Source organism: Mesitornis unicolor, unplaced genomic scaffold (assembly GCF_000695765.1).
Source record: "Mesitornis unicolor isolate BGI_N332 unplaced genomic scaffold, ASM69576v1 scaffold2417, whole genome shotgun sequence".
Classification (NCBI taxonomy): Eukaryota; Metazoa; Chordata; class Aves; order Mesitornithiformes; family Mesitornithidae; genus Mesitornis; species Mesitornis unicolor.
Genome location: NW_010197044.1, coordinates 42,755 through 68,490, shown reverse-complemented (window position 1 = coordinate 68,490; position 25,736 = coordinate 42,755). Strand labels below are relative to the sequence as shown.

Below are 25,736 nucleotides of genomic sequence, written 5' to 3'. Positions count from 1 at the left end.
GTCACAAGAAGAAAAATTGCAAAGCAGAGGGTATGCATTTGTCACGTGGTGAAACCAGCTGTGGAAGGTTTTTCTTGGAGTTTTGAAACAATTCCAGCTTTTTCTCTTTTAATTTTTTTTTTCCAGGGTAGTAACATTTCTCTGTCACAAGCAAGCTAGTTGTTAAAACGTGCACAAAGACATGTCACTCCAAGCTGTGCACTTGTGTTTCAAGTTCACTTCTCCCTTCAGAAGAGTTTTGTTATGACCAAAGAACGAAAAGGAAGCAGCTAGAAATCTGTAATGGTTCCATTTATTAATACGTATATCACAAATACTCACAATATCAATGCATTCTCGTTGGCATGCTAGACAGAGGCATTATTAAAAAAGTCTTATTTTTTTAAAAAGGTTTTAAACTTTTGCTTTCCCCCAAAAATATTTCATATGCCTGTTTTTTTGTGATTTTTTGTGTGTGTGTTTTTTTATTTTCGATTTGATTCAACAATGTACTTGGTGGCTGCAACCTCAATGCAAAAAAAAAGAAAAAGAAATAACAGGAAAAAAGTATGAAGGCCGCAGTACAGCACAGTTCAATTAGTTCATAACTACCTAATAAAAATAAAGGAAGCAAAATTCCTGCCTTCACAGTAAGCAACAACACAGCTTAATAACAGTATTACACAGGATCAGGTTCAGAGGCAAAATGCACTAGACAAAGCCTACTGGGATACGCACTAGGCATACAACACTGAGTAAGAATCAAAGATGTAGAAGAACACCAGGAATAACGGTTCCCTTCAAGCACAACATTTTAACATCATTTTCAAGTATCTTTATGTTATGTTACTGATTCCTTTGTTTTTTGGGGAAGGGGGGGCAGGCGCAGGGAAGGGGGAAAGGATGAAAACCTTAGTAAAGCAATAAACGAAACAAGAAATTAAGATAAAACCAAAAGAATATATATTTCATATACCGGCTTATATGAACGTGTGCAACACTTATTAACCATGGTGAAAGGCTAATTATGCCCTCCAGTCACTACATGCACAGCCCGATCAACGCTGTTAATGAATTACCTTTGTTAACTTACGATGCAACTACTGTGTGACCAAGAACAGACGTACGGTGCCGTCCTACACTGAGCCGCGGGGATGGGGCCAGGGTCCAGAGGCCGAGGGGGACCCGGCTGCTCCTGGTGGCACCGCGGTACTTCACAGAATGGTACACTACGCATGAGACAGAGTTCAGGAGGTGGGGTGCGAGTGTGTGCGCGCACGTGCTTGCTTGTGGGGGTGTGGGTGTGCGTGCGTGCGAGAGACAGTGTGTGCTATAACATTCGTTTCAGTCTTTCTCCAATTCTGCAGCTCCTGATCTTCAGACAGGCTCTGGACTTCACACTCCTGAAAGACTGGAGAGTAGGAGAGGGGATACAAAAAAACCATTGGTGTGTTGTTTTTGTTGCTAACAGCATTCATGGCAGGTATTTTGCCCTCTCTTTTCAAGAAGGAAACTGGAATGACAAAACATTCAACAATACATTTCCCCCTTTCTTTTTCCCCACCAGACAGAATACTGGGACGAAAATCTCAAAGCAAAGACTCTCATGGGAAGACTTAATTCTTAATGAAGATGCTGAGCATCTAAAACTTGCCTGCTATCTTCGGCAGAAGCAGCACAGCCACAACACACTGTGGCGTATACAGCAGATTGCAGGGAAAGCAGGGACAGCTCACCTTGTTACACCATCTCGTACTGGTTAGCAGTAATAAACCGGGACAGACAGCATGCCAGCAGCATCCCAATCAACTGTTCCGGACAAGAATAGAAGCAGAATAAAAGAAGTTAAGTTAAATGAATGCAGAGCAAAGGAGAGGTCATGGTAAGCAAGGATTTCATGTTCTGGAGTTATGCACTACAGAATTTATGCCTTATTTTAAGGACCACTCTAATCAGAAAAACAGCATTAAGATCTCTCATCCCTCCCATCATATATTCCTCTTGACTGTTATTGGAGCATATTTATTTGATAGGCAGCATGCCTTTTTGCTGTTTTTCAATCCCGTTGTCATTGCCTGGCCAAGTCAGACTTGGCTGGGCAAACTGGTGGGGGTATCAGGACACAACCAGCTGTGTTTCACTCGCAAGCTCCACCACCATGGAGAGCTGGCAGCCCCCTTAACTTTGTTAGCAGTAGGCTGGGAAAAAGCTTCCTAATGCCCCAGTGTGGTTATGCTTTCTTTACAAATGATGCAGCACTGGAGAAATGAGCATAATAAATCTGGAAATAAATTTTAAAAGAAGTCTTTCACTATTCCCTTGGCTGTCACTCAGATTATTGAAAACAGATCCCTGGCTTCCACTCGTCAATAAGCACTCAGTCATTTCAGCATTTTGCCTATTGCAGTTTGTTAGCGTTTCCTGCACATGCCAACAGTGTTAATATACTATAAATAATTCAACCTCACTTTTCTCATATGGATTGGTCAATTAATTAACTCACGAGCATATCCAGATTGTTACTGCTCATCCTTGGCTACGGGGGGGGGTGAGGGGAGAGGGCCATCTCTATGGATGTACCAGCCTTCCCCAGACCTGGTTTGGAGCAGGGCTGGCACAGCCGCTTCCAGCCGCTGCAGCTGGCCCCCCCCTGCCCATGGGTACCACGCCTGCCCATCTTCTGCTGCTGCGGGCAGAGCACATTCTGTGGGAAGTGGTGCTTCAGGAGGGGGACTGCAACTTTTCGGCAGCAGCAGAGCTCAGCCAGGCTGACTCCTTCTATTTCATGCTTGGGATTGCGTGTCCTTTCCCCTTAGACCGTCATCTCTCCCTGTTAATGCGACCATCATCAAAATATACATCTTCTCTACCAGCCAATTGCTTGATTTGGGCTGGCATCAGCCCAGAGCAAGACCAAGCCAGGGTACTTCAAATCCAGATAAACTGATTTCTGCCTCTAAGATGTCATGTTCCTGGTCAGGCTACGCTTCATTTGCCAGAAATTTGCTCCCTCTCCTGTTTCAGTATCCACCAGAAGTGATCTGGGCATCTGAGAAGGGCAGAGAGTCACCTTTAATAGCAGGCTGAACCCTCACTGTCCCCTACCCGCACACCCCTGATCTTGGCATCAAATACCAAGGATGACACTGCCTTGGTTATAACTAGATGTGGCGCCCAGATAACACCTCCTGACCAACCTGCAATAAAACGTAAGCCACTAGGGTTCAGGGGCTGCATTTTCAGTTGCAAAAAGAGATGTGGGTGCTGAAAACCCTCCTCAGCTTTGAAAACCTCACTTGATTCCAAGCAGACATTTCTCACCTTCCTCAGCTGGTCTCAGAGGTTACTTCTCTGCCTTACTGCATTTTTCATTAAGATGAACTTCACACAACTTCCTATTTATTTTCACTGTGCAAATTCCATCCCAGACACAAATCAGTTCCTCTCTCATCCTATGATAGCCAACAACACACGTACATTCAAGTTTACTTTTTTTTTTTTTGTAACGCCCGTGCCATGAGGTACCTATTATTTCCCACTGCAAGCATTCAGATTACAGCCATCATTGATCCCGGCCACAATTTGCTGATCATATTTATGAGGGTTTACGAGGGTTTATGAGGAGAAAGATGCTGCAGCTCATACAGATAGGAATCCATGGGCTTTTCTTTCCCCCTTCAGCTGTAGCAGACCTCCCCAGCTACCTTTAATTAGGAATTCTTCTGTTTTACACAGGCTGTAACTCTACTAATCAGCATGTTTAAGCTTTGGAGAATTTGCAGACATATGACAATGTTTTAATTTACTCAAGTCACTTGTAAGACGAATGGCAGGTTACACATGAATGTGCCTTTCTGATCTTTGGTCTGCTTACTAATTCTTGGCTCTGACCATATGCTGGTTTATGCATTTAAGTGTTTACAGTACCGTAATATTAAATTTCTGTATTTCAAAAATAATGGCATGCATATTGAGGCACTGCATACACATTTTATAGAGCATTTCTAGCTATTACCAGGACATAGCAGAGCTATAATAAATATCTTAGAAGTACTTTGAACACATATAAAAACATGTATTTTCCAAGGTGTGGAAATTTCCACGTTTAACCACAAGAGTACTGTCCCTCCTGTGGCCAAGAAGAGGTAATACTGTATTAAGTTGCTGAATTTTCCTCACGGTGCTCTTTCATTACAGTCAGAACTACAGCCCTCTGCATTTAAACCAGGTTAGAGGCTCCCAGTCTGTGAACCACAAATGAGCGCTCTCCACCCTGCCGTGCTCTCTGCATTTGCTTGATCACTCGCATCCTCTGCTCTTCAGGCTGGAGGAAGCCCCTTATCCCATTGTGCAGCAGGTCCCTGCCGCTCCTTTGAAAAACCAGAGGAATCAGCATAAAAGGATCCCCGCAAGGAAAGGAGCTGCTAGAAGTTGCATTCATGTCCCTTCACTCCCACTGCTTCTCAAGTGCCCCGTCTCAACTTTTATCCACTTATTGATTTATTTAATAGTCCCACATTTGAGTGCTAAGATGCCAAACTGGGTTCTGCATTTGTATTCTCTCTCTTTCCCCCTTTCTTCTCTTTTTTTCCCCCTAAGATTATCTTGGTCCTCTGCGCTCTTTACACGGAAAGCTGAGAGTTTGTCTTGGTACTTCTGGTCTTGCCACAGAAAACTTGAAAATACTGTCAAATTATTTGTCTTACAGCACTGGAAAACCCATATCCCTCAGGTGTGTCATCTTTACTATCATCCTGCTGGCCAAAGCTCATCCCAGAGAGCAGAATGCAGTGCATTATATTGTTCATATTTCCATGGTTTCTAGCAGTCATCTTATGCATATCTCAGATCTGACCACTGAACTCCATCCACAGCAACTTCCTAGCAATCATATCACAAGCATGATAACTGCCTTTTTAATATAGTTATTTTGCAGGAGTTAACCTTGACTGGAAGCTGTCCTGCATGACATATTTATTACATCTTGTTTTACTGAAGATAAACTGAAATGCAATTTGAATTTCCATTTTATTTTGGGTCTTGGTATCTTCACCATTTCTCATTCTTTGAGAGAATTTCTCTTAATAGAAATGTGCTGAACTGACTGGGAGTTCATCAGTGAATCAGGTAAGCTATAACTGGATTTTTTTAATCCATCAGAAATAATTGTTTCATTGAGTGATTTACTTTGCCATATTTTCAATATGCAGATTTTCAAGCATCCAGGTTCCCTGCCTTTATTTTAGAAGATGGTAAATTTTCCATGTCACAAATAGCTTACCTGAGTCAGCCTCCTGTGCCACGCTATGTCTCTGACACAGGTTCTGTCTTCATGCTGAATCCACAGTGATTAGTATTTAGAAGCAACAAAATTAATCTTAGATTAGATTTCAAGTCACATATTGGATCCTGATATGGATCCTACTCCCTAACCCTGGTGCAAGGGGTGATAGAGGTGTAATCCTGTGCTAGGGCCAAGTTCCCTACACTCAGACAGGAGTTGCAGCACCATGACTGCACCCACAGTCAGGCAGAGCTACTCACACTAAGGTCAGCAGTGAAGAGGGCAGATGGATGCTGTGCTTCAATGAGGCACTGTAGCCTCATGAGAACATATCTTCAAATGATGGGAACTGTGTGTGCTCAGAACTCGTGAAGGTGGTGAGACACTGGCACAGGTTGCCCAAGGAAGCTGTGGATGCCCCCTCCCTGGAAGTGTTCAAGGCCAGGCTAGAAAGGGCTTTGGGCAACCTGGTCTGGTGGGGGGCGGCCCTGCCCATGGCAGAAGGTTGGACTGGATGATCTTTAAGGTCCCTTCCAACCCAAACCATTCTATAAGCGCGTGGAAAGCACCTGACTTCCAGTCCTTCAGTACAAAAGGAATAATTTGTCCTTAACACTGCACTGAGCCTCCCTTACTCAGGAACTCTACTGCAACCACAATCTATAAATCGCCCCCCAAACCCTGCCTCTTGTGCCCCTTAAGCCAATGCCCTGAGCTGTAGTTTTACTGAGGCAAAACTCTTCATTGTCTATGCTGCTTGCATAATTTTATTCTCTGTTGGGCACAACACAGCAATCATCTTGCTGCTCTGAAGAGCACCTGCTAAACTGAAATTATTCCAGCTGGAAGTCAGCATAGGCATCTGATTCCAAAAACAATCAAATTGTATTTTATTATTATTATTTCAAACCCGAGGAGCAGTGCAGGCAATGTCAACAACACAGCAGTTTTTTTAAAACTCTGACTCTGATTGGGAGGTCTGTGCCAGGCCTGTAAGATGTGCAATGCCATTACATCAACTTTCCCTATTTCTGGGAATCAGCACATTCCCCATGCTAGTCAACACCTAACAAATCATGTGAAAGAAAGGCCCTTGAGCATGCTTTACCGTAGCAGAGCAACATGATCTAATTTGTCTTTTATTTAGATTAAACCTATTCTCAGTAGGAAGAGTGAAACCTCGCCTACAGCTGGAGCACTGCCTGGCACTACTGCCAGCCACATTTAACCTGAAATCAATTTGTAAACACCGTCCCTAATTGGGTCCAGCAAAACAGATTAGGCAGTAAATGATAACTGTCTGCCTTCTACTCCTCACACCTCAGGAGAGATGCATTTTTCTCCCCTGCATCCCCTCTCTTCTCTTTTTTATGCAGTTGCAAAAACCCCAAGCAGCTGAGTATCTGCTGGGGGTGCCAGAGCTTTGCGCATACACAGAGGAGCGACATCCCCAGCTTGCAGCAGGGCGCTGCCCATCCGCCTTCCTGTATGGAGCTCACAAACCACCATTGACCTCAAGTAAACATCTCAGCACATGCCAAAATACTAACAATTCCAGCTGTACTCTTCCTACAGTCTCTCTCTCTTTCAGCTGCAAACAACTTTCAGGGAAATTCCAGCTGTACTCTTCCTACAGTCTCTCTCAGCTGCAAACAACTTTCAGGGAGGATAAGATGACGCTTTGTCTATCATACATATGATACACCAGTTAAAGGCTTTCATTTAGCACTGGTCCTGACTGAGGCTTTTGCCCCAGCAGCATATGGGCTGTAATATTCTACTAATCCCATTTTTCTTTTGGATAATTTTACATGAGGTGTTTTAAGAGATGTTTTATAGCCTTTTGGCTGCCTAGAAACCAAACTGAAATAAATCTCAGAGTCCTATAGCAGTAATCAAGCCATAATCAAGGTTGGAGAAGAGTATCAAGACAACCGTGACCATTCAACAAGAACTAGAATAGCCTATTAAATAAAAATCAAAATAACAAAACTTCCCTTGCCCCACACATCAACAGCTCCAGACTGGTGGTTTCACCACTTCTGGATCCCAAAGACCTGACACCCATGCACATGTTCTGGGTGGCTGGCAGTATGATGAACCAATGATCACACCCATATGAAACAGGCTGATAGGCCAAATCATGGGCTTTTCACATCTAGCACCTAGGCTAGAAGGCATCAGGTTTCCAGATGTGCCCAAGGCAGGGCAGTCAGCTGGTCTGAGCCCAAAGAGTTTCAGGGTTCCCTCAGACTGTGCATACATTGACCGAGAGGACATGGTGGCCATTTTCCACAGGGCTTGGGGACAGTTACTCTGAAGAACCTGGAGGCCATTGTAACTGCTGAGCAAATTAAACCTCAGAGAGATGTGACTAAAACATCATGCAGCCAAGCATGGGCTGACCATATGGGGCAGCAGGGGCAAGAGGGCAGCCACAGTCCTCCCATTAATTCACTTGCTCATCACTAGTAATAGCACCGACACATTACTTCTTTCCAGTGCAGCACAGTGTAAACCTACAAGTTGCTAAGTGAATTCATGAGTTTGAAGGAGAAGTCAAATAATTTTTCCTAGCACCTCATTTTTTGCAGCCACTGGGTAAGCATAAGTCATCCAGCAGACATATTCATATTTTCAGTGTTGCCTTGGGACCCAGATTTTTAATATTGTGTGAATAAAGCAAATGACAGTTGCACAATTATTTTAGATTACGACATTTGCAGTTGTACTATGTACTCTCCGGAGAGAGAAACCAGATTGCCTCTCAGGTAGAAGAGGTTCAGGCATACACATTGCTGTGACTTTTTGCTGAACCATTCTGCAAGCGCTTTTGCATTTCCCGTGTTCTCCTCTCTCTCATTTTTGCATGTTTCCAGGAGAGTCCTGGCCATCACACAGGAAGTGACCAGTATGAAGGAGCATCATGTTGAAAGATGAAGGTGTTTTCCTGGCCTTTCTTGATCAGAAGATTCTGACCACACCTTTAGTTTCCCCAACTCCTGACTAGGCAAAGGCAGGTTGAATATCAGGGAGCAGCAAACACCTTCTTAGTTCTCCTCTTGTCCCTCCTATGCCAAACTACTTTTGGTGCAGGCAAGGAGTTGGTTTAATAATCTGATTTTGGCAGATCTCTGCTCAGTGTTCAATGCTAAAAGGAAAAAAAAAAAATCGGTCACCAAAAATAAGTGCCTCCTCCAGGCTCCAGGTTTTGGATGGAGGCATGAAGGTCCACTCTTATTAGACTCTTTTAAGAAAAAATAAGAGTGCTTAGAAGATATAAGCCTATCCAAACAATGGATAAGCTATTTGTCTTCTTAGCTGTTTATGCTCCATTTAAGCCAATGTTTTATTGGGTTAACCTCTATTTGACCCAGTGGAGGGACAAGTTGTTTTCCTTGAGCTAGTCATTAGCTCAACCGTAACTGATATTCCCAAGGAGAAACTTCATTTAAGTTGAAAAAAAGAAAATCAATGAACAGATGACCTCAGGACTAATGAGCATGATGAGTTCAGTCCCTTCCATAATCCTTCCTTCCTTGAAGTCCAGGTAAAGAAAAAGAGAGAGGGGTGGAAAAAAGATGGGGGGAAGCGTTTACACACTTACCTGTGAGAATGCAATCCCAAAAGCCACTCCAGCTATGATTCCCATATTTGTCTCCATAAAACTGGTCACCAAGTCATAACAGCCCTGGAAAACAAACATAATAATTCCTTGTATCGACCTTCCCTACCACAAATGAATACATAAAAATTTCTCATTTAAAGTGGACTTGGGCTAGACAATATTTTTGTCACCTTTTTATTTAATAGCAATGCTGAATGAATGATGGAAAGTGATAGCAAAACCAGTTCTTTTTAGAAACATACGTATTTCAGTACTTTAAAGAACTAAACGTGCTGCTGCACTCATTTTTATAGTTTTATATTTTATATAATTGAAGAAAGTCAGTTTGTGTTGTTTTAAAAAACTTTAATGTAGCTTTGACCTGAAACCAAACCAGTAACAATATTATAATACAATGTTATAATACAATACCAGTGTCAAAAATGAATAAACAATGCTGATCTCCTGATACTCCAGATATTTAATACAAGCATGCTTCAGGCATCCAGTGAGGCATTCAGCATGCCTTTGCTTGTCAGAGGACACCAGGCAAGGTATTGAGTAGTACATAACTTTAAGCCATATAACAAAGTTATCAAGGGTTTTCTATGAAGTTTCTTGATTAACTTGCTCTTGGACATAAAATTCCCTGTCCTGCTCCTGAAATCCCATTTTCTCTCTGTAGCTCAGACCCAAACTCTATCTTAGGAGTCCTGACTTGCTTCCTTGTGCCTCAATTCACAGCCCACACTGGGGCCAGAAGATTCATACTCATTTCTGCCCTTCTCTTTGACTGGCTTTTTTGAGATGTACCCCTCAGTATGGTAATTTTCACAAAGTTTCTCCCCTCACCTACCCTAACCCTCAAAAAAGCATTTGAAATTAGCTTTCCTAGTTTGTGATGTCTAAATGAATCTAAACAAGTGATGGAAAACTTGAAGAAAAGAAGAAAGATGACATCTATGTTTTCTTTCATAACTAAGTATCTGTCCACACAATCCAAAGCCACCTCTCAGCCCCTTTTGCCATGCTTCCTCAAATAACCAGCACCACTCTCAGCTTAAGGCCAGTCCCAAGGCATTTTATTTAACATTATAACTTTATCCACTTTATCAGAAATTGGAAAAAACAGAAATAACAGTGAGTTCCCGTTCCCAGTTCAAACTTCTATCCCATAAGAAAGAAATATTTCCACGTTTCACCTCCATCCACACACCCCTCACTTCTGCAAACACTGTAGGAACCCTTTACATGAACTCAGAGCATTAGATGCTTGTCAAAAATAACAACTAGAAGGACAGGACAGTACCTTTTGTTAGAGAGAGAGAGAAGCTATTTATGAACTAAATTGTATCTTTTTTTTAACCTCTTTTATAATATCAGAAAACATTTTATTTAATCCTGAGAGTAATGAAGGGGTAAACCTTATTGTACCTGAGGACCAGCAGAGCTGTAATTCATTTCTGAAATGTTTCAGTGTACATATTAATCCTTAATTACATCTTCCAACAGCGTACAGTACGTGAGATTCAAGCTTGCTTATTTAACATGTAAAGCAACTATAGCTTTGTGCATCTTACATGTTATGAAATGAGATTAGATTTCTCAAGCAGCACTTTCATTCTGTCTGACATGGCTTAATGTTCTCCAAGCTCTTCTGAAATCTGTCCTGTTCAAAAGCCTTCAAGCAACATCTAACAGCGATGGTAATTTGAGGGAGACAGAAGATCTCGTTAAAAAAACATGCAAGTGAGAGAGTTTTGATCGCTCTACTCACTTAAAGACTGTGTTTTCCCAAAACACAATAATCTGTTTCCTGAAGTACATTGCATAAATATGCCTTAATTGCTCAGTCCTTACTGTGCACAGAGTGAGGGTACAAGAAGCACCCAAGAGTTGCATATAGAGTACAGAAGCATGTGGAACATTGTGTGCGCACATCTGGGTGCTGATCTAGAGGGCAGAAGGGATAATTTAGCAGGTATCTGATCATTTTTCACACCACACATCTGTTCCTTTATTAAGAATTTAGAGAGAAGTAGTTCTTGAGGTTTGTTGGTAATGAACTCTGAAGATTAAAACACTATATGAACATTAGTTAGCTAATCCTAATGAAAACTCTTAAAGTTAGGTATTAGTCCCATCGGATGAAGAAACAGAGAGACTAAATGATTTACCCAAGGCCACTAAGCAAGTTAGTGGCAGAATTGGCAAAGAAAATCCAGGAATGTTGTCTTTCAGTCCTGCAATCAGATCATTAATTTAATCCTCTTTGGATAATTCATCATTAGTCCTCATAAACTGCTAGTAATTAGACTAGCTCATAGAGAACTTGTCTTATTGCTGACTTTGCAAGATTCACCAAAAAAGATATATTCCACTTATCCACGAGATTGGTAACAAGGGTCTTCCACAGTACAGATAATATGTATTTTCCTTTTTCTCCAACATATACACAGAGCAAAGTGTTTATTTCCAAGCTGAGCAAGGGACTTGGGTCAGAGGCAAGGACGTTTGCTTCCTATTTGAAATGAAAGCATAGGGCCACAGAACATTTTTTCCTGCTTGCTTTTTTATTCTCGTGCTCCTTTCAGAAACATCCCACCTTGCTCAAATGCTTGGGACAACTCTGAGATCTGACAACTGCTAAACAGAAATTTTTGCAACCTTTGATTACAAATGGCTATCTCAGAAAATGGGACACAATTTTTCAGATGTTGCAGGATTTTCAAACTTCCCCATGGTAATTAAATCAAGTAATTAAGTCAACTGCTTCCTGAGAAATCAGCATTCCTCTCCTGTCAGGTAACTCATGCATTCCCAGGACAGATGCTTAGGGGTGAGCATGGCTGGAAGGGAATTACTATCCCTGGACTAGCACAGGCTCACTCATTCCTCAGCTGTTTCCTACAATTTTGCAAACATCCTTTGCCAAGAGGAACTTGCAAGTGTACAGGGATTTCTCTGTGCATGCAGAGCAAGCCTGGCACTTTGGGGAAACATCAAACTGGTGATGGGAATGCAAATGGCACTCACTCAGTTCTGCAGTCAGGAAAGGTTCAGAAAGCAAGGTCATTCCGAAAGGTGGGACCTCCTGGTAGAGTAACAGTCACACCAGAAAGCTTTCCTGTGGGAAGGTGGACAGAAGCACTCTGTTTCCAGGGGATGCCAGCTGTACTGCACATCCCCTAGATCCACCCCATCCTGCCTCTCATGTTCTTTCCGCTTCTACAAAACCAGAAAGTTACTACAAGTTCACAAGGTGCAACTGAATGGAGTGGCTAACCCTCCGTACTCATGCAACCCAACAAGATTACCTTGCTGGTGCCAACTCTGACTTTTCGTAATAGATGGATGTCACTAATGTTCCACATATGTCTGCAATAAGTGGCTCTCATTAAACTATTCCAGAAAAGAAAAGATTGGTGGAAAATAATCCTCTACTATCTATTTTTTTAATACATGCTAGAAAACGTTGTCCACTTGACTGGTTTAAAAAGGAAGATGTTTCAGGCTGTGCTCAGCCACCACTCCAACCTCCTGATTCACAGGTGGCTGAGGTGAAAAGGTAGAAGCAAATGACAGAAAGGCATTTCCATATTTCCCCTGTTATCCACTCAGGACTTTTATTTATTTTTTTAAATTTATCTCTGAAAACAAAAGCAGAAAATAAAATAATCCTTAAATCTGACCAAGCTATGCTGCAACTCATGATGTGGCCACAATATTCCTTTTACCAACAAGATGCCTGTTGCTTCTTTTGCAAATCTCAAGCAAGCAAGAAAGAATTGATGCTGCACTAGCACTTAAAGCAATAACTTGAGTTGTATTTCTGTAATGCAGTGTCTGCTATATATGCTGCATTATTTTATCTTTATTCTTCCCGTTCTTTGTGTTTTCTGTATTTTTATTCTCCAAGTATTCGTTTTCTTGCTATTTTCCCAACCTGTTCCTTCAGGTGACCCCAGGGGAGGGGTCACTTTGGCTGCACTGTGTTTGCAGCAGCACATGTTTGAAGATCTCAAGAGTCCCTGGTAAATGTACCAGCCAACCACAACGCTTGCTGTCCATCACCTGTGTTTTCTCCATTTGGGATGACAGAAATGTCACTCATTTCTCACCACAAATGTCACTGCACCTGGTTACTTGAGAAAGGCCAGCTTAAAGAATCTGAAAGCAAGTGAGAGGGGAAAGCCCATCCTTTACTATCACTCCAGCCCAATACACACGTTATCAACCAACCATTTGGAATGAAATGCAATTGCAAGCAGCCATATGAGCCACTGGTGTGTTGGATGGCTTCATAACAACTGCCTCTGGCACAACGTTACTGGTACCTTCTGGTTTACTTTAGTGGCAGCCACGGTCATGTTGCGCAGATCCTGAGTATTGCAGTCACTGGAGTTCATGCAACAGCTTGTAGGGATGCCATGTTTGAAGAAGTAAGGGCTGGTGCTCCAGTTGGTGTAGCTTTGAATGCCGCAGCAGCTCAGCTATGAGGAGTAAGAGGCAGATTTAAAACAAACCAACCAACCAGAATTAAAACTAGTACAGCATCATTACTGCCCACATAATAAACTCATAATCAAATAAAATCAGATTATCTCCAATTCTGAAAAGCAGGTAACAGCACTCAGACTGTTTATCACAAAAGTATCAGGAATGTCATTTACAGAAGATGGGAGCAGACAACCTACTAAGAAAAAGGTATTTTATGAGCAGAGTTATTACTTTTAACATTTGACAAAGGTCCAGCCATAAACCCATCTTTTTTAACTGAAGGTCTGTTGGGGGCGGGGCGGGGGGGGGATGGGGGTTGTGTTTGTTTGTCTCGTTTGCTTATTTATTTATTCAAGTAAAGGTGATCCTGGAAATTCAAGACAGAGCCTCACAATACAGTCACAAAATGGCCTTAAAAAACTCAAAGCATTGCATAGAATTACATGTAATGTATATAGGGTCAAACTAGTACAAATTGCTATGGTTAAGCAAGAGTCTCTAACTCACCAAAATAGTTTCTAGGAAAATTCACTGAGCCATGAATAGAAGGAGACCATATGTGCATAGAGTGTGTCTATGCAAAAATGCAAGTTTTGAAGGATCTTGTGCTCTAGATACTAAGCTAGAAGACAGTCACTCAAAGATAAAGAGTATATGCTGTATAGTTTAGCCAATACCAAGGAATAAGTAATTCAAACTAAGGGCTAATATTATCCATACAGAAAATTTGATGGCAGAATATATTCAGTTTAGGTCAGCGTAGTAATCTGCTAACTGGGAGAAGAGGCACAGTTTCAAACATGCTGAGGGTTCCTACGTAACAGTTGTAATTTCTAAAGGAGATCTAGAAGTCATCAATATAATTACATTAACATTTCAGCCATTCAGCAAATTACAATCATACAAAAATCAAACTGGCTCATAGAACATATTCTGAGCTATGAGGACAGCTTCTTGCTATGGCATAGCTTCCTGTCAGGATTTAAATGCAAATGCTGTCTTCTTGTTGCAGTCAGTGGGCTTTGCCCCTTGTAGATGGCACCTGTGACTAGTTTGGCCATGCTGTGGCATTTACTCATGGCCTGGGGAACGCAAGGCAACCTTGGGTCAGAAAGGCTCTTCCTCCAAGCACCTAATCCACCCCTCCAGCATGACTGAGAACAGCTTTCACTGCCCACCTCAGCGGCACATTTGCCCACCCCTTTTTCCTGTGGAGAAAATAGTCTCCATTTCTCCCCATAACTCAGTAGGTCTCCTTTGCCAGCCTCTCCCTGTAGCTGTGAAGAGAATTGCTGCAGTTCATCAGCGGTACAGAAGGCTAGATTACAAAATCCTTTATCATCCAGTTCAAATTTACAACATTTCATAATCCTATTGGCAGATTCCCTTAAGGGATAAAACTGGCTCCTAAGCCTAATTCAAGATCTGGGACCAACAACAAGCAAGTGGGATAGGCCTTCACAGAATCACAGAATCGCTTGGTTGGAAAAGACCTCTGAGATCATCATGTCCAACCGTTCCTGTCTACCCACTAAACCATATCCTTAAGTACCTCATCTACCCGCTTTTTAAATACATCCAGGGATGGTGACTCCACCACCTCCCTGGGCAGCCTCTTCCAGCTTCTGACGACCCTCTCAGTAAAGAACTTCTTCCTTATTTCTAACCTGAACCTCCCTTGGCACAGCTTGGTGCCATTTCCCCTTGTTCTATCCCCCATCACCTGGGAGAACTGAACACAGTACTCGAGGTGCGGCCCCACCAGTGCCAAGTACAGGGGGATAATCACCTCCCTGGACCTGCTGGCCTTGTCTTTATTAGATAGCATGTTTTTTAAAACTTTGGCATCTTGGACAAGCATATCAGTTGAAATACTTTCTCTTCAGATAAGTTTTGCCAGCCTCTGATTGTGCTTGCAATATACAGCTTGCAGATTGAGCCACCCACACTTCGTATTCTATGATAAAAATTTGAATTTATGCTTTGTCTCTTTTTATTTATTAATTTTAAATATCCAATTTTAGACTCACACTTTCCTGTACGTTATCCACCGCATGGCTCCGCTCATCGTTCTTGTTGTAATTCTGGATTGCTTCAGTATATGTCCTAAGGAAAGTATCCTTGATCTATGAGAGCAAGGGAGAAAACAGCCCACATGAGCAACAAAAAGCATAATATCTGAAGCAGTTTTCACAGGTAGCAAATGCATTTCCAAACGTAACAAGGCACCCAAACTAGCCCTTCTCATGCATTTTTAAGTGTGTTTTCAGAGAGGCAGAGCTCCCTTTTAACTGTCAGGAGTCATTCATGCCATTTTTAAAGTGGTGTCTATCAGACACAGAAAAAAAACTACCCCAGCAGACTGTTACATTTTAAAAAACATAACAAAACAGAAAATTACTTAAGACCTATAACCTATAAGAAAGATATCCTTTAATGCCTTTGTTCCAGCACTAAGTCTGAAGGAGGCTGTGTGCTTCTCTCTGCTCATGGGAGCTGAAGCTTGTGCAAACTCCTTGGTGGCAGAAGGCAGTGGCATCAAAAGAAGATACGAGTCCCCTGCCCAGGCAGCAGCCCTTGTCCCCAGCACCAAAGGTGTTTGGGTAAGGAACAAAAGGTCTCTCAGCTGGAGAAGGTCAGGCACATCACTGGGAAAGCACTGTGACTGGGTAGCAAGGGGGCTGGGTAGCAGATGATTTGGGCAACCCACATGGCTGTGACCTTCACAAGAGACTGCCTGTCCCAAAAGGGAGAAGCAGCCAGACACTGAGTTTGCCACAGGTTAGGCCAGGTGAAATGGTGATCCTCAGCAGATAGACGAGTATTTCAGGATCATATTAAAAACTATCCACCACTGGCAAGGATAGACACCAGAAAAAACTACAGCAAGGGAAATCTCATGTCAGAAGAGGAGACTAGAAAACCAGCTAATACAAAGAGAAGAGATGAGGAGGGTCTCTTGGGTCATCCTGGTTGGGCATGTAGGTCCATGGACTTAAAGCCAGAGACAGACTTGATTACAGTGGATAAAGCAGAAGTGCTACTACAAATCTAGACCATCATGCTTTTTTATAGCCTCTTCCTGTCCCAGTTTCCTACCTCACTCTATTTCTAATCTCTCCTTATTCTCAGGATAGAAACAAAATCCCATCCCACTCCCTCCCACTCCAAAAAAAAAAATATTTACAAAACATCAAGTCTGGTCTGATGCAGAAGTGCTTTCTGCCTGATATGAACAAACACTTGCCTGGCTGAAGGAGCTGTGTTTAAGAAAAGTATTTAATCTATTTTGCAGCCCTCAGCACATGTAAAAGAATAAAAAAGATCTTACATGATGGGCACACAAAAAATAATAGCTTCAGAGCAAATTATCGGGCAGCCGAGGCCAAGAGTTCTGGCTAAATCCCTTCATTTGGAATTGCATCAGTTTTTAAGAGCTGTACATGTTATTGTTGCACATTAGCTCCATCCCTGAGGATGCGCATGGAGCCGACAAGCTCAGTGACCTCCACATTCTCCATGCTCCAGAGAACATCTCAGCAGCTCCTGCCCAGGGAGTCACTGCCATACGCAAACTCAGCACATTTCCACCTACCTCGTGGCGAAACACAAACCCTGAAATGCCAGCCACTAGCTCAGCCAGGAACACCAGGGACAAGAACATGGCATACTGAAAAAGAAGGAGGCAAGAGAAGTCAGAACATGGCAGGCTTTTATGTCAGTGCAGATACTGCCAGTTACCACGTAAAACTTAACTTTCCATTCTAAAATCCTTTAAAGATGTTAACAATCCAAAGTTATTTTGGAGGTGATACACAGGTTATTGCCTGAGTATATTATACGTGTTTACACAATTCGCAAATAATACATATTGTCTAATAATTGACTTTTCTGACATATTTCTTAGTGTTCTCATATAAATTAAAAAACACTCACATGTTAGAGATGAATCCAAGTCACTCAGGTTTTGATCTTGCAATAAGGAATAGAAACAGACCCCCTATGTTTGCATGGCACTCTGCTAAAGTAAATAGGCTTCTCCAGGTATTCTGCTTCGTGTTTGTCTGTCTCACTGCTAGACTGGGATTTGCTGCCTGATTCCTGAAGTTTCTCCACTGAATGACCTGAAACACTCACTTCACTGTAAATATTCTCACAGTAATACTAGACAGATGCCTCAAATACTTTGCTGAGCCAAGGCCCGTGTTTGGCTTTAGAAGCAGCATTTGGATCCAGAGTTAAACAAACCTTGAAAACACTGTGGACACTAACAAACTATTAAAAATAAATCTAAGCAGAAACAAAGTAAAGAAAAAGATGCCAAGTGGAATGGTAAAATTTGAAGTTGGGCCTTAATATTCTGGAGGGAAAATTACTTTTTTTCTCCATGTGCTAAATATCAGTTAATTAAAAAAGGAAACATTTTAAATTAAATTTAGTGGAAAGAGGGAAATTTATTTTTAATGGAAGGTTGTTGAGGAAAGGAGGACAATAGCCAAGGCAAGTCTAGACAAACCATTCTCTCCAATTAATGCAGCTGTCAAATCACTGTCTGTATTCTGTTCAGGAAAAAAAAGAAAGAAAGTTTTGAAATATTTCATTTATGTAATGAAAATGAAGCCATGTGCTTGGAACAGCACGTCACTGTAGAAGGCATACCTTTAAAAAAGTTACATGACTTATGGAGCAACTAGCAGAGCTTGATTTCCTATGGATTTACATAATCATTCACCTTTATCCCTTTCCCATCTGCACTGCGGTGACTTGGACAAGCCTCTACACGCACCCTGACAGCACATCACCACAGTAGTGGTGCACCAAAACCAGCATTAGGAACCTGCTGACCCATCTGCAGCTGCTGCCTCTCCTCTACTGTGCCACCAGCTGAGGAGATTAACTCTCTTTAAGTAGTCCTTTTTAAAAATCCAGTTCAAACTGGAGAAGAATCGTCTCATTTCCTTAGAAAATCAGCCCCAAAATATTGTAGCAAGAGATGCATTGTACTGTCAAGCCCTTTTCCACTATCTCAGTGCATCACAAGTGCTACTTCCCTTCTTCAAATCATTACACATGGAGGATTTTGCTCCTGAATATTCCTAGAAACACACATTATCATATAGGTTTATTTAACCTATAGTTATTTTGCATTTTAAGGCTGGAAAACTCAGATAAAAAGAAACTTAGAGAGAGAGGCTAAACTGGAGAGACAGCTGCTGTACTTCTGCTTAGTGTACCTCAAGTCCATGCTGCTTTTGAGATGAGGAGAAACATATACAGAGCTTCATTTTCTGGCGTTGATTTGATTTATTCCAGTGAAAGTTAGGAGAAGAAGAAAGGCTGGTGTGCTTTTAGAAGTTACCAACTATTTTTTCCATAGATTTCATGTCAGAGAGTTAGAATGACCCCTTTAAAATATACTTCACATGAATGTCACATTTATGATGCTTTGGACATTTTTAAGACTGTAAATGTACCTACCTGTCTGGCTCGCAAGAAAACAGAATAACTGTAGAATTACTCACAGAGTAATTAATCAGCAGCATCTCACTCTGCTCCTAACTGCACATGGGCCTGTATGCCATGCGGTAGCAAAATTCATTCATACTCAATCAACAACTGGTTTTGGCAAAGAATTTTTTCCCTTTCTTTGTCCAAAAGACACACATGTTGAACATTAAGATCAATAAAATCCAGCTTATGTGCCTAAAAAACCAAGTTAACATCTGGTGAAGCTTGGAAGGGGGTGGGGGGAGAATCCCAATACATCAACAAAACCTCTTGCTTAAGGCACTTTGGCATGCTTACCAGTTTCAGCATCCATGGGCTGCCACGGCAAGTGGCAAAGCAGCCGAAAAGCCCAAAGACAATGATTGTGGTACCCGTCCCGATGAGCACGTAGGGGGCATTGGTGGAGTTCTCAGCAATGAGAGAGATGTATGTGCCAAGGGTGAGCTTGCCCCAGACGCCGACTGCGAGAAGGATAACGCCTGTGATCTGCAAAGCAAGAGGAGAAAGCCGTCAGGACCTACCAGGGCAGGTATCCAATTCAGTACAGAGTGATCCTGAAGAGATTCATTGGTGGTGTTGTGTTGGCAAGAAGGAAGCCTCGAGATTTTTACTAACTCCAGAGGGATGGACAGAGAAAATTAATTCCAGCATCTGGAGATGTTACACTAAGACTGCCACTGGAGGACAAACATCTAGGACTAATCACCGCAAAGCTGATGACTGCCAAGGGAGGATATAGTGTACTCCCTGCAGGAATAGGCTCTCTGCTCCTACAGCACATTGAGAGAGGCAACCAACTCCACCAGTCTTACCAAAAACCAACAATAATCGCTGCCACCTCACACCTCCTGAGTTTTGCCACAAAAACTGCCTGAACCACAAAAACCCGCTGCTTGACTTCCTGTCATTCTTAATGCCAAAGCTTCAGGAACAGGAGCATCCCTTACATTACTCTGGCAAATGAGCCTTCCCCGACTTCCCAGACTACACAGCAAGAGAGCCCCTGGCTGCGCAGAAGCTTTTCCCCATGACATGGGATGGGAGGACACCAGTGGGCCCTGGGGGTGCCCAGGGAGTGCCTGAGATGCACAAACAGAGGCTGCCATACACCAGCAGGGACATAAGGGGAAGACCATGGTGTGCCCTACACCGACATTGAGCAGTGGCCACAACAGGGATTATGCCTGCACCATCTGCTGATCATCGCCTGATGTTGACACACCTGCTTCAGGGCTGTACACACGTAACTCATTCCCATGGTGCGGCCAAAGGTGGGACACGAAGGGCCAGTCCTGACTGCCAGCTCTGAAAATGCTTCCTCAATTCCCCCAGAATTTCTTACTAGCTCCTCCAGGCCACTGCTGGGAGGCAGGAGCAGAAGAAAAGTCCTGCCAGTAGTCTTGTGTTTGTTTTTCAAGTTTTCTCTTGTGAACATCTTTATACTGCTGCAAAATCTTGAAATCTAATGCTATTACACCAAGGCTGACCTGCAGCTGCTTGTGGAGGGGATCCTTGTTCACAGTTATGTGACACCTAAGCAATCCCAGCTGAGCTATGGACTAAGATCTTTCAGCTACTTTTCATACGGATTGATGCGAATTAATTCTTGAAGGAAAAAGGAAGAGTAGCTTTTTGGCTTTTTTACCTAGGCTGGCTTTAAAATGACTAAGGAGGGTGCATCCCTGTCACTGCCTTCCCCCTGTGCCTTTCCACTGTCCTGCTGCTCAGCACTAGCAGGCGAAGGAGCCCATCCTCTGCTCGACACGTGTCTGCAGCAGCTGCAGCAAGGGCTGCTCCGGTGCAGCACTTCTCCCTCTGTGGAGAGGGAACCTCCTTCAGCAGAGCTGCTGAATAATCAAAGCCACCTAAGGAAAATACCAGGAGGAGGGACGATACAAAACAGATGCTCTGAAGAAAGATACATGAGGAGGGATGCAGGGAAAAAGAAGAAACGAAAAAAAGGAGAGAATAAAGAGAGAAACAGAAGGAGTGGGGACCACGCAGACAAAAGCAAATGAGCATGTCTTCAGAGAGAGGCTATCATTTCTATACTGGAGAGAAAATAATCTCATCTGGTGATTTTGGCACTTCCCAGCTCATCCCCTGCCTTCCCCCAAACCTCCCCTAGCTGTAGAGAAGACACGCTCACACTTGGCTCCCACTCAGAAACCCACCACGTCCCTCTGTCTTCCTAAGCCTCCCCTGCTCCCCCCGACTGGCCACGGCAGGCATTGACATTTCTGTCACTCCTTCGGGACAGGATTAGCAGGGATTTCTGCTCTTCTGCCCACGGTGGCGATAGGAATAAACCCAGCTCCTGTCCATCTTTCAGTGCAACTGCCTGAAAAATGCTGATTCCTTGTTCTTGTACCCCACCAACTAACAGCTGAACGTCAAAAAAAGTCACCACGCAGCTTACCTACCCATAGGCATCAAACACCTCCGCTGAGTTTAGTCCCATCCACACACAACACTATCTTCCCCTCTCTCCCTCTTCTCCCTAAAAGAAGCTTTTTTCAGAGGGTGCTGATTCATCAGCAAAGTCCAAAAGTGAGCTGTGGGGGACTTGGAAATCTACAGAACAACTTTTGGTTTCTCGCCTCCAGCTTGACAAAGGACTGGTTCCTGGGGCTGAGCTGTTGAAAGTTTTACCACTGTCCCCAGGGAGATGTAAAAGCAGCCTTCACTGCCAAAACGAACAAGCAGCCTCGCATTTGAAAGAGAACTCAAGCTTTGTGACAAAAAGCATTTTTAGTTAGCTATTTGAAACAATTACTAACACTTTACTACGCACTTTAAGAGTTTGGTTTCTTTCTGTCTCACAGGGGGCCTATCCAACTTACGGCAAACACAGACTTTGGAAAAAAGGAGCAAAGCCTCCCAGTGGCTCACTCCCCTTCTGCTTCTTAACAGAGCTCTGCTTTACATAGATTTAAGGAAATCCCTCGGTTCGTGGGGAGGTCTAAGCCCCACCCAGCAAGCCTGGCAAAGGGGATGGGACGCTTCCACAAAGGCAAGCTGCAAATTGCAGTAGCACAGGCTGGAATTTTGCTTGTGAAGAGGAAAAACCTCTTTCTCCCGCCATTATTAGAAATCTATTTCATCCTGGATTTCATCAAAGGTAGATAATTTCTCCCTTACAAAAATTCACTGTGATGGAAGCCCCTAGACTCATGTTTCCTCACTCCAGAAACCTGAGATGTAGCATTCAGTAAACATTATTAGGCCTCCCTTCATTGAGGTCAAACATTTTAAAGGTTAAAAAACCAACAACATAGGAGATATCCAAGTAGGGTGAGGATCATAAAGACTACACACAACTAGAAATTGCACTGTTTAGCACTAGCAGGTCTCACGTTTCATTGCTTGTGAACTAAAGCTCAGCAATCACACCCTAGAAGCCTTCTACAGATGAGATGGCAGGAGATGAAGCAGGAAGGCCACCTGGTCATTTTCTAAGAAAAACTCCACTGAAATAAAGACATTCCCATGGACTGTTTTAATCTAGATGAATTGGCAAGTTCTGGCTTGAAAAATAAAAATTTTGTAAAAAAAAAAATCCAACCAGATCTTCCCCTTCTTTGGCCACATGCATCATGCTCAACCTCTCTGCCTTGCCAAGCACTGTTACTTATTGCCAGCAGCGCCAATACAAAGGTATGTGCTGCAGCTATACAAAAGGAAGGGGAGTGATATTCTGATAACGCTGGGCATTGCTGAAATCAGAACTAATGCTAAACACACACTGTTCCTCAATAAAGGGCAACGGGAAAATGTCTAAGTATTACTTCTTTTAATAGTGCTGGGACAAGGATTAAAATATGAGCCCTCTCCTGGCTATCAGTGACAGAATATGTAAATAAGAGAAGAAGATTCAAAAAATAACTTTTGGAAGTGCACTGTCTTTAATTCTGTCAGAATTAGGCAGGAAAACTACTACATACTCCTTTAAACTGCATGCATACTACATCATAATTGAGTCTGCTGTCTTCACACCCCAAATCTCACAGAGCCTTGGTAGCATGGTATAAAGGGAGCTGCTTAAACAGAGAGGAGATATGAAAGTTACTGCATCTCGCATCCACGGAGAGTCAAGAGCCCCAAATGCAGAGGAACTAATTTATATACGGGGCTTCCATATGGAACATTTAAAGTTTGTAATTTACAGAGGTGAAGATAAATGTGCAGCAGTAATTGCTAGTTTATTTGTCTGCATAATTCATGTCCTCCTGTTCATCACCGATGTCAGCTATTTTGATTCCTAATCTCTGGCAAAATAAAACGTGATAGATACGGAGCATGCAGCAATCTCTGCTGCTTCCAAAGGCAGCGGCAAGAGCTCGGCATTTCCCTGGAGCAGTTCTTTGACCACAGATCTGAGATGCAGGAGGGCAGCTTCATTAATCAGGATCTTATTATAGGTCTCTTTTTTCTATTTCATTTCCTATTCTCAACCTTGCTAAATGAATGTAAAATGTGTGCAACAGAAAGAGATCCAAAGCAGCAGCAGAGAGTCAGAAGCAAGGAAAATCCCTACGTTGCTGATATTTTCAGCTCCTCGATTCCAGTATTTTTGTTTCCAAACACCAGCCTCCCCGTATTTTGGTAGAGGTACACTGTCTCTGCACAGCTCCCCTGCAATCTTCTCCTCAACGAGGCTAGAGAAAGACTGTACATAAAATGGATGAAGCCAGGGGAAGGCAGAGGAGAACTAATGCAATCCATCTTGGCTGAAGCTGAAAGATCTAGCAATGGGTTTAGCAGGCTGTGAGGAGATGAGAGAGGACCAAGGCACACAGCTAATTAGATCTACCAGACATTTTCCCAAAGAAGCAAAACTTTTTCATGAAGAAAACGGTCGACCTTGACAGCATCCAGAACAAATCCTGCATTAAAAGCTTGTCCAGAGAGGCTTAAAAATAACTGGCCTACCTCTGAAAATTTTATAAGTTTCCCAAAATAGGCAAGGGATCACATTCAAAATGTTCTTGCTTTGCAGCCTGCCAAGCAAGGGGAGCGGCTGGCTTTGAATCTTCTGCCTCAGCCCCTGGGCTCTCATCAGGCAGGAGACTAAAACAAACATCAATCTTCCTTTGAGCTTCAATGTCAGCTCTTCACAGGCAGGAGCAAAGCAATAAGAAAAGATATGATGCAATATGGAGATACATGTAAGCCAGTAATGTAGCTGAATTCTCTATTCTCACATCTGCTGATCTTGACTGCACCTACAAAGCCAAGCTGGGTTACACAGGATCGACCTCTGCTGGAGCTAGTAAGAAATGAAGGTGTCATGAGCTGTGACTTTGGAAGAAAGCAACCCTTTCATAGCCTTCCCTCCTCTTAGGAAAAAAGAAAAAAGGATGCACATTGGCAGAAGAATGTCAAACAGAAAATCACCACCAAAGGTCTAGTCACCAACGGTACTGCCCAGTATTTCCACTAAAAAGGAAGATGCCTGGAAAAACAAAATGAAGAAATTATGATGATAGACAGAAGCCAAAGTTTCCAGTAAATTTCCTTGTCTTTTTTTTTTTTTTTAAATCCACAACAATTATACTTTACTCAGTGAAGACCCTACTCAAGAAAAAGTTGCAAGCAAATTAATAACCATTTCTGGACCATTTGCAAACTGAGAGATAGTCTGTAAAGGTCATTGGGTTACAAGAAAAAACCTTCAGTGGCCATTCTGGTAGATAACTGCTCTAACATCTTCCAGTCCCTGACTTCACTATCTCTCAATACGTTCTCCAGTATGACATGACAAATTTTTGTCTCCCTGCTCTTCTAACTCAGGCCTGTTCCTCCTTTTTCTTTCTTTTCCTGTCAGAGTTTCCCATCTAAATAATCCCTTCTTAAGGAAATCCAGCCAAAAGGATTTAAAAAAACAATGCCATAAGATTAATGTGTTAGATTATATTCCTTTCTGTGATCCATTGCCTGTCTCACCTGGATGGGCTGCAACTCTCTGTGCTCAGGGTTGTCTCTTCCTTTGGCACATGCAGGATGCCCAGCACAACGGGTCTTGCTCCATCCCCTCGCCCCAGCCATCTATTTGAGTTACGATCCCTGCCGCTCAGCATCCATCTACCACTAGCTGCTGTCACAGAATTGATTATCCACCGCAGCTCTTGCTGTTTCCATCCAAAACTGCCATTCCTATGTATTAAAACTACTGGTCCGTGCCCTCCCTGCAGAAATTGTCATCAGGGGCACCAGCACGTGCGAACTACAGTAATGGGGATGTTGCCACGGCTCCCACATTGCCACCAGGTCAGAACTGAGTATCTCGTGTCTCTGGGTCAGGAGACAGTCACCAGGCTGGCTCTGAAATACATAGGAGGAGATGTCTAGCTTAACACTGATGTCGAGCTTAACCACCTGTCCTTCCATAGCTACTTTCTGTAAGTGGACTACTAGCCTATTTCCTTTTCAAAAATATTTTTAAGCTTCACAGCTTTTCCTTGCTGGGACACTATTACAAGGACATGAATAGTTGCCCTGAGTGAACTGCCACCAGATTAATATCCTTAGAGGTCAAATTGTAGTGCTGGTGAAAAAAAAATATGAAAAGAAAGTAAAATATTGACTCTCAGCTAGATGCCAAAGTGAGTATTGAGTTATCATGAAATTAATCTGTCTACTCACTACTGCAGACAATTTATCCCTAACTTAAATAGTGCCTCTATCAACTACAAGGAAGTAGAATTAAATGACCTCTGATAGGAAATGCAAATTGTGTACAACCCAGGTGTTTCCCACACCCCCACCCATCCATACACTAACCATATACCAATGTTTAATAACACTTTCCATGCAGGCTGGGGCAGAAATTACAATCAGGGCTGTGTCACTTACTCT

General features: G+C 42.7%; 1 protein-coding gene across 1 annotated transcript; it reads right to left on the bottom strand.

The window, feature by feature from the left end:
* Window positions 1-273: 273 nt before the first annotated feature.
* TSPAN7 (tetraspanin 7) lies at window positions 274-20,136 on the bottom strand. The gene is made up of 8 exons (XM_010188669.1): window positions 20,101-20,136; window positions 19,176-19,376; window positions 16,966-17,040; window positions 15,401-15,496; window positions 13,208-13,363; window positions 8,871-8,954; window positions 1,716-1,788; window positions 274-1,390 (listed from the first exon to the last, which is right to left on the bottom strand). Exons 1-7 carry the CDS (start codon window positions 20,134-20,136, stop codon window positions 1,720-1,722), a joined length of 717 nt encoding a protein of 238 aa, XP_010186971.1. The 3' UTR covers window positions 274-1,390; window positions 1,716-1,719.
* Window positions 20,137-25,736: the final 5,600 nt, after the last annotated feature.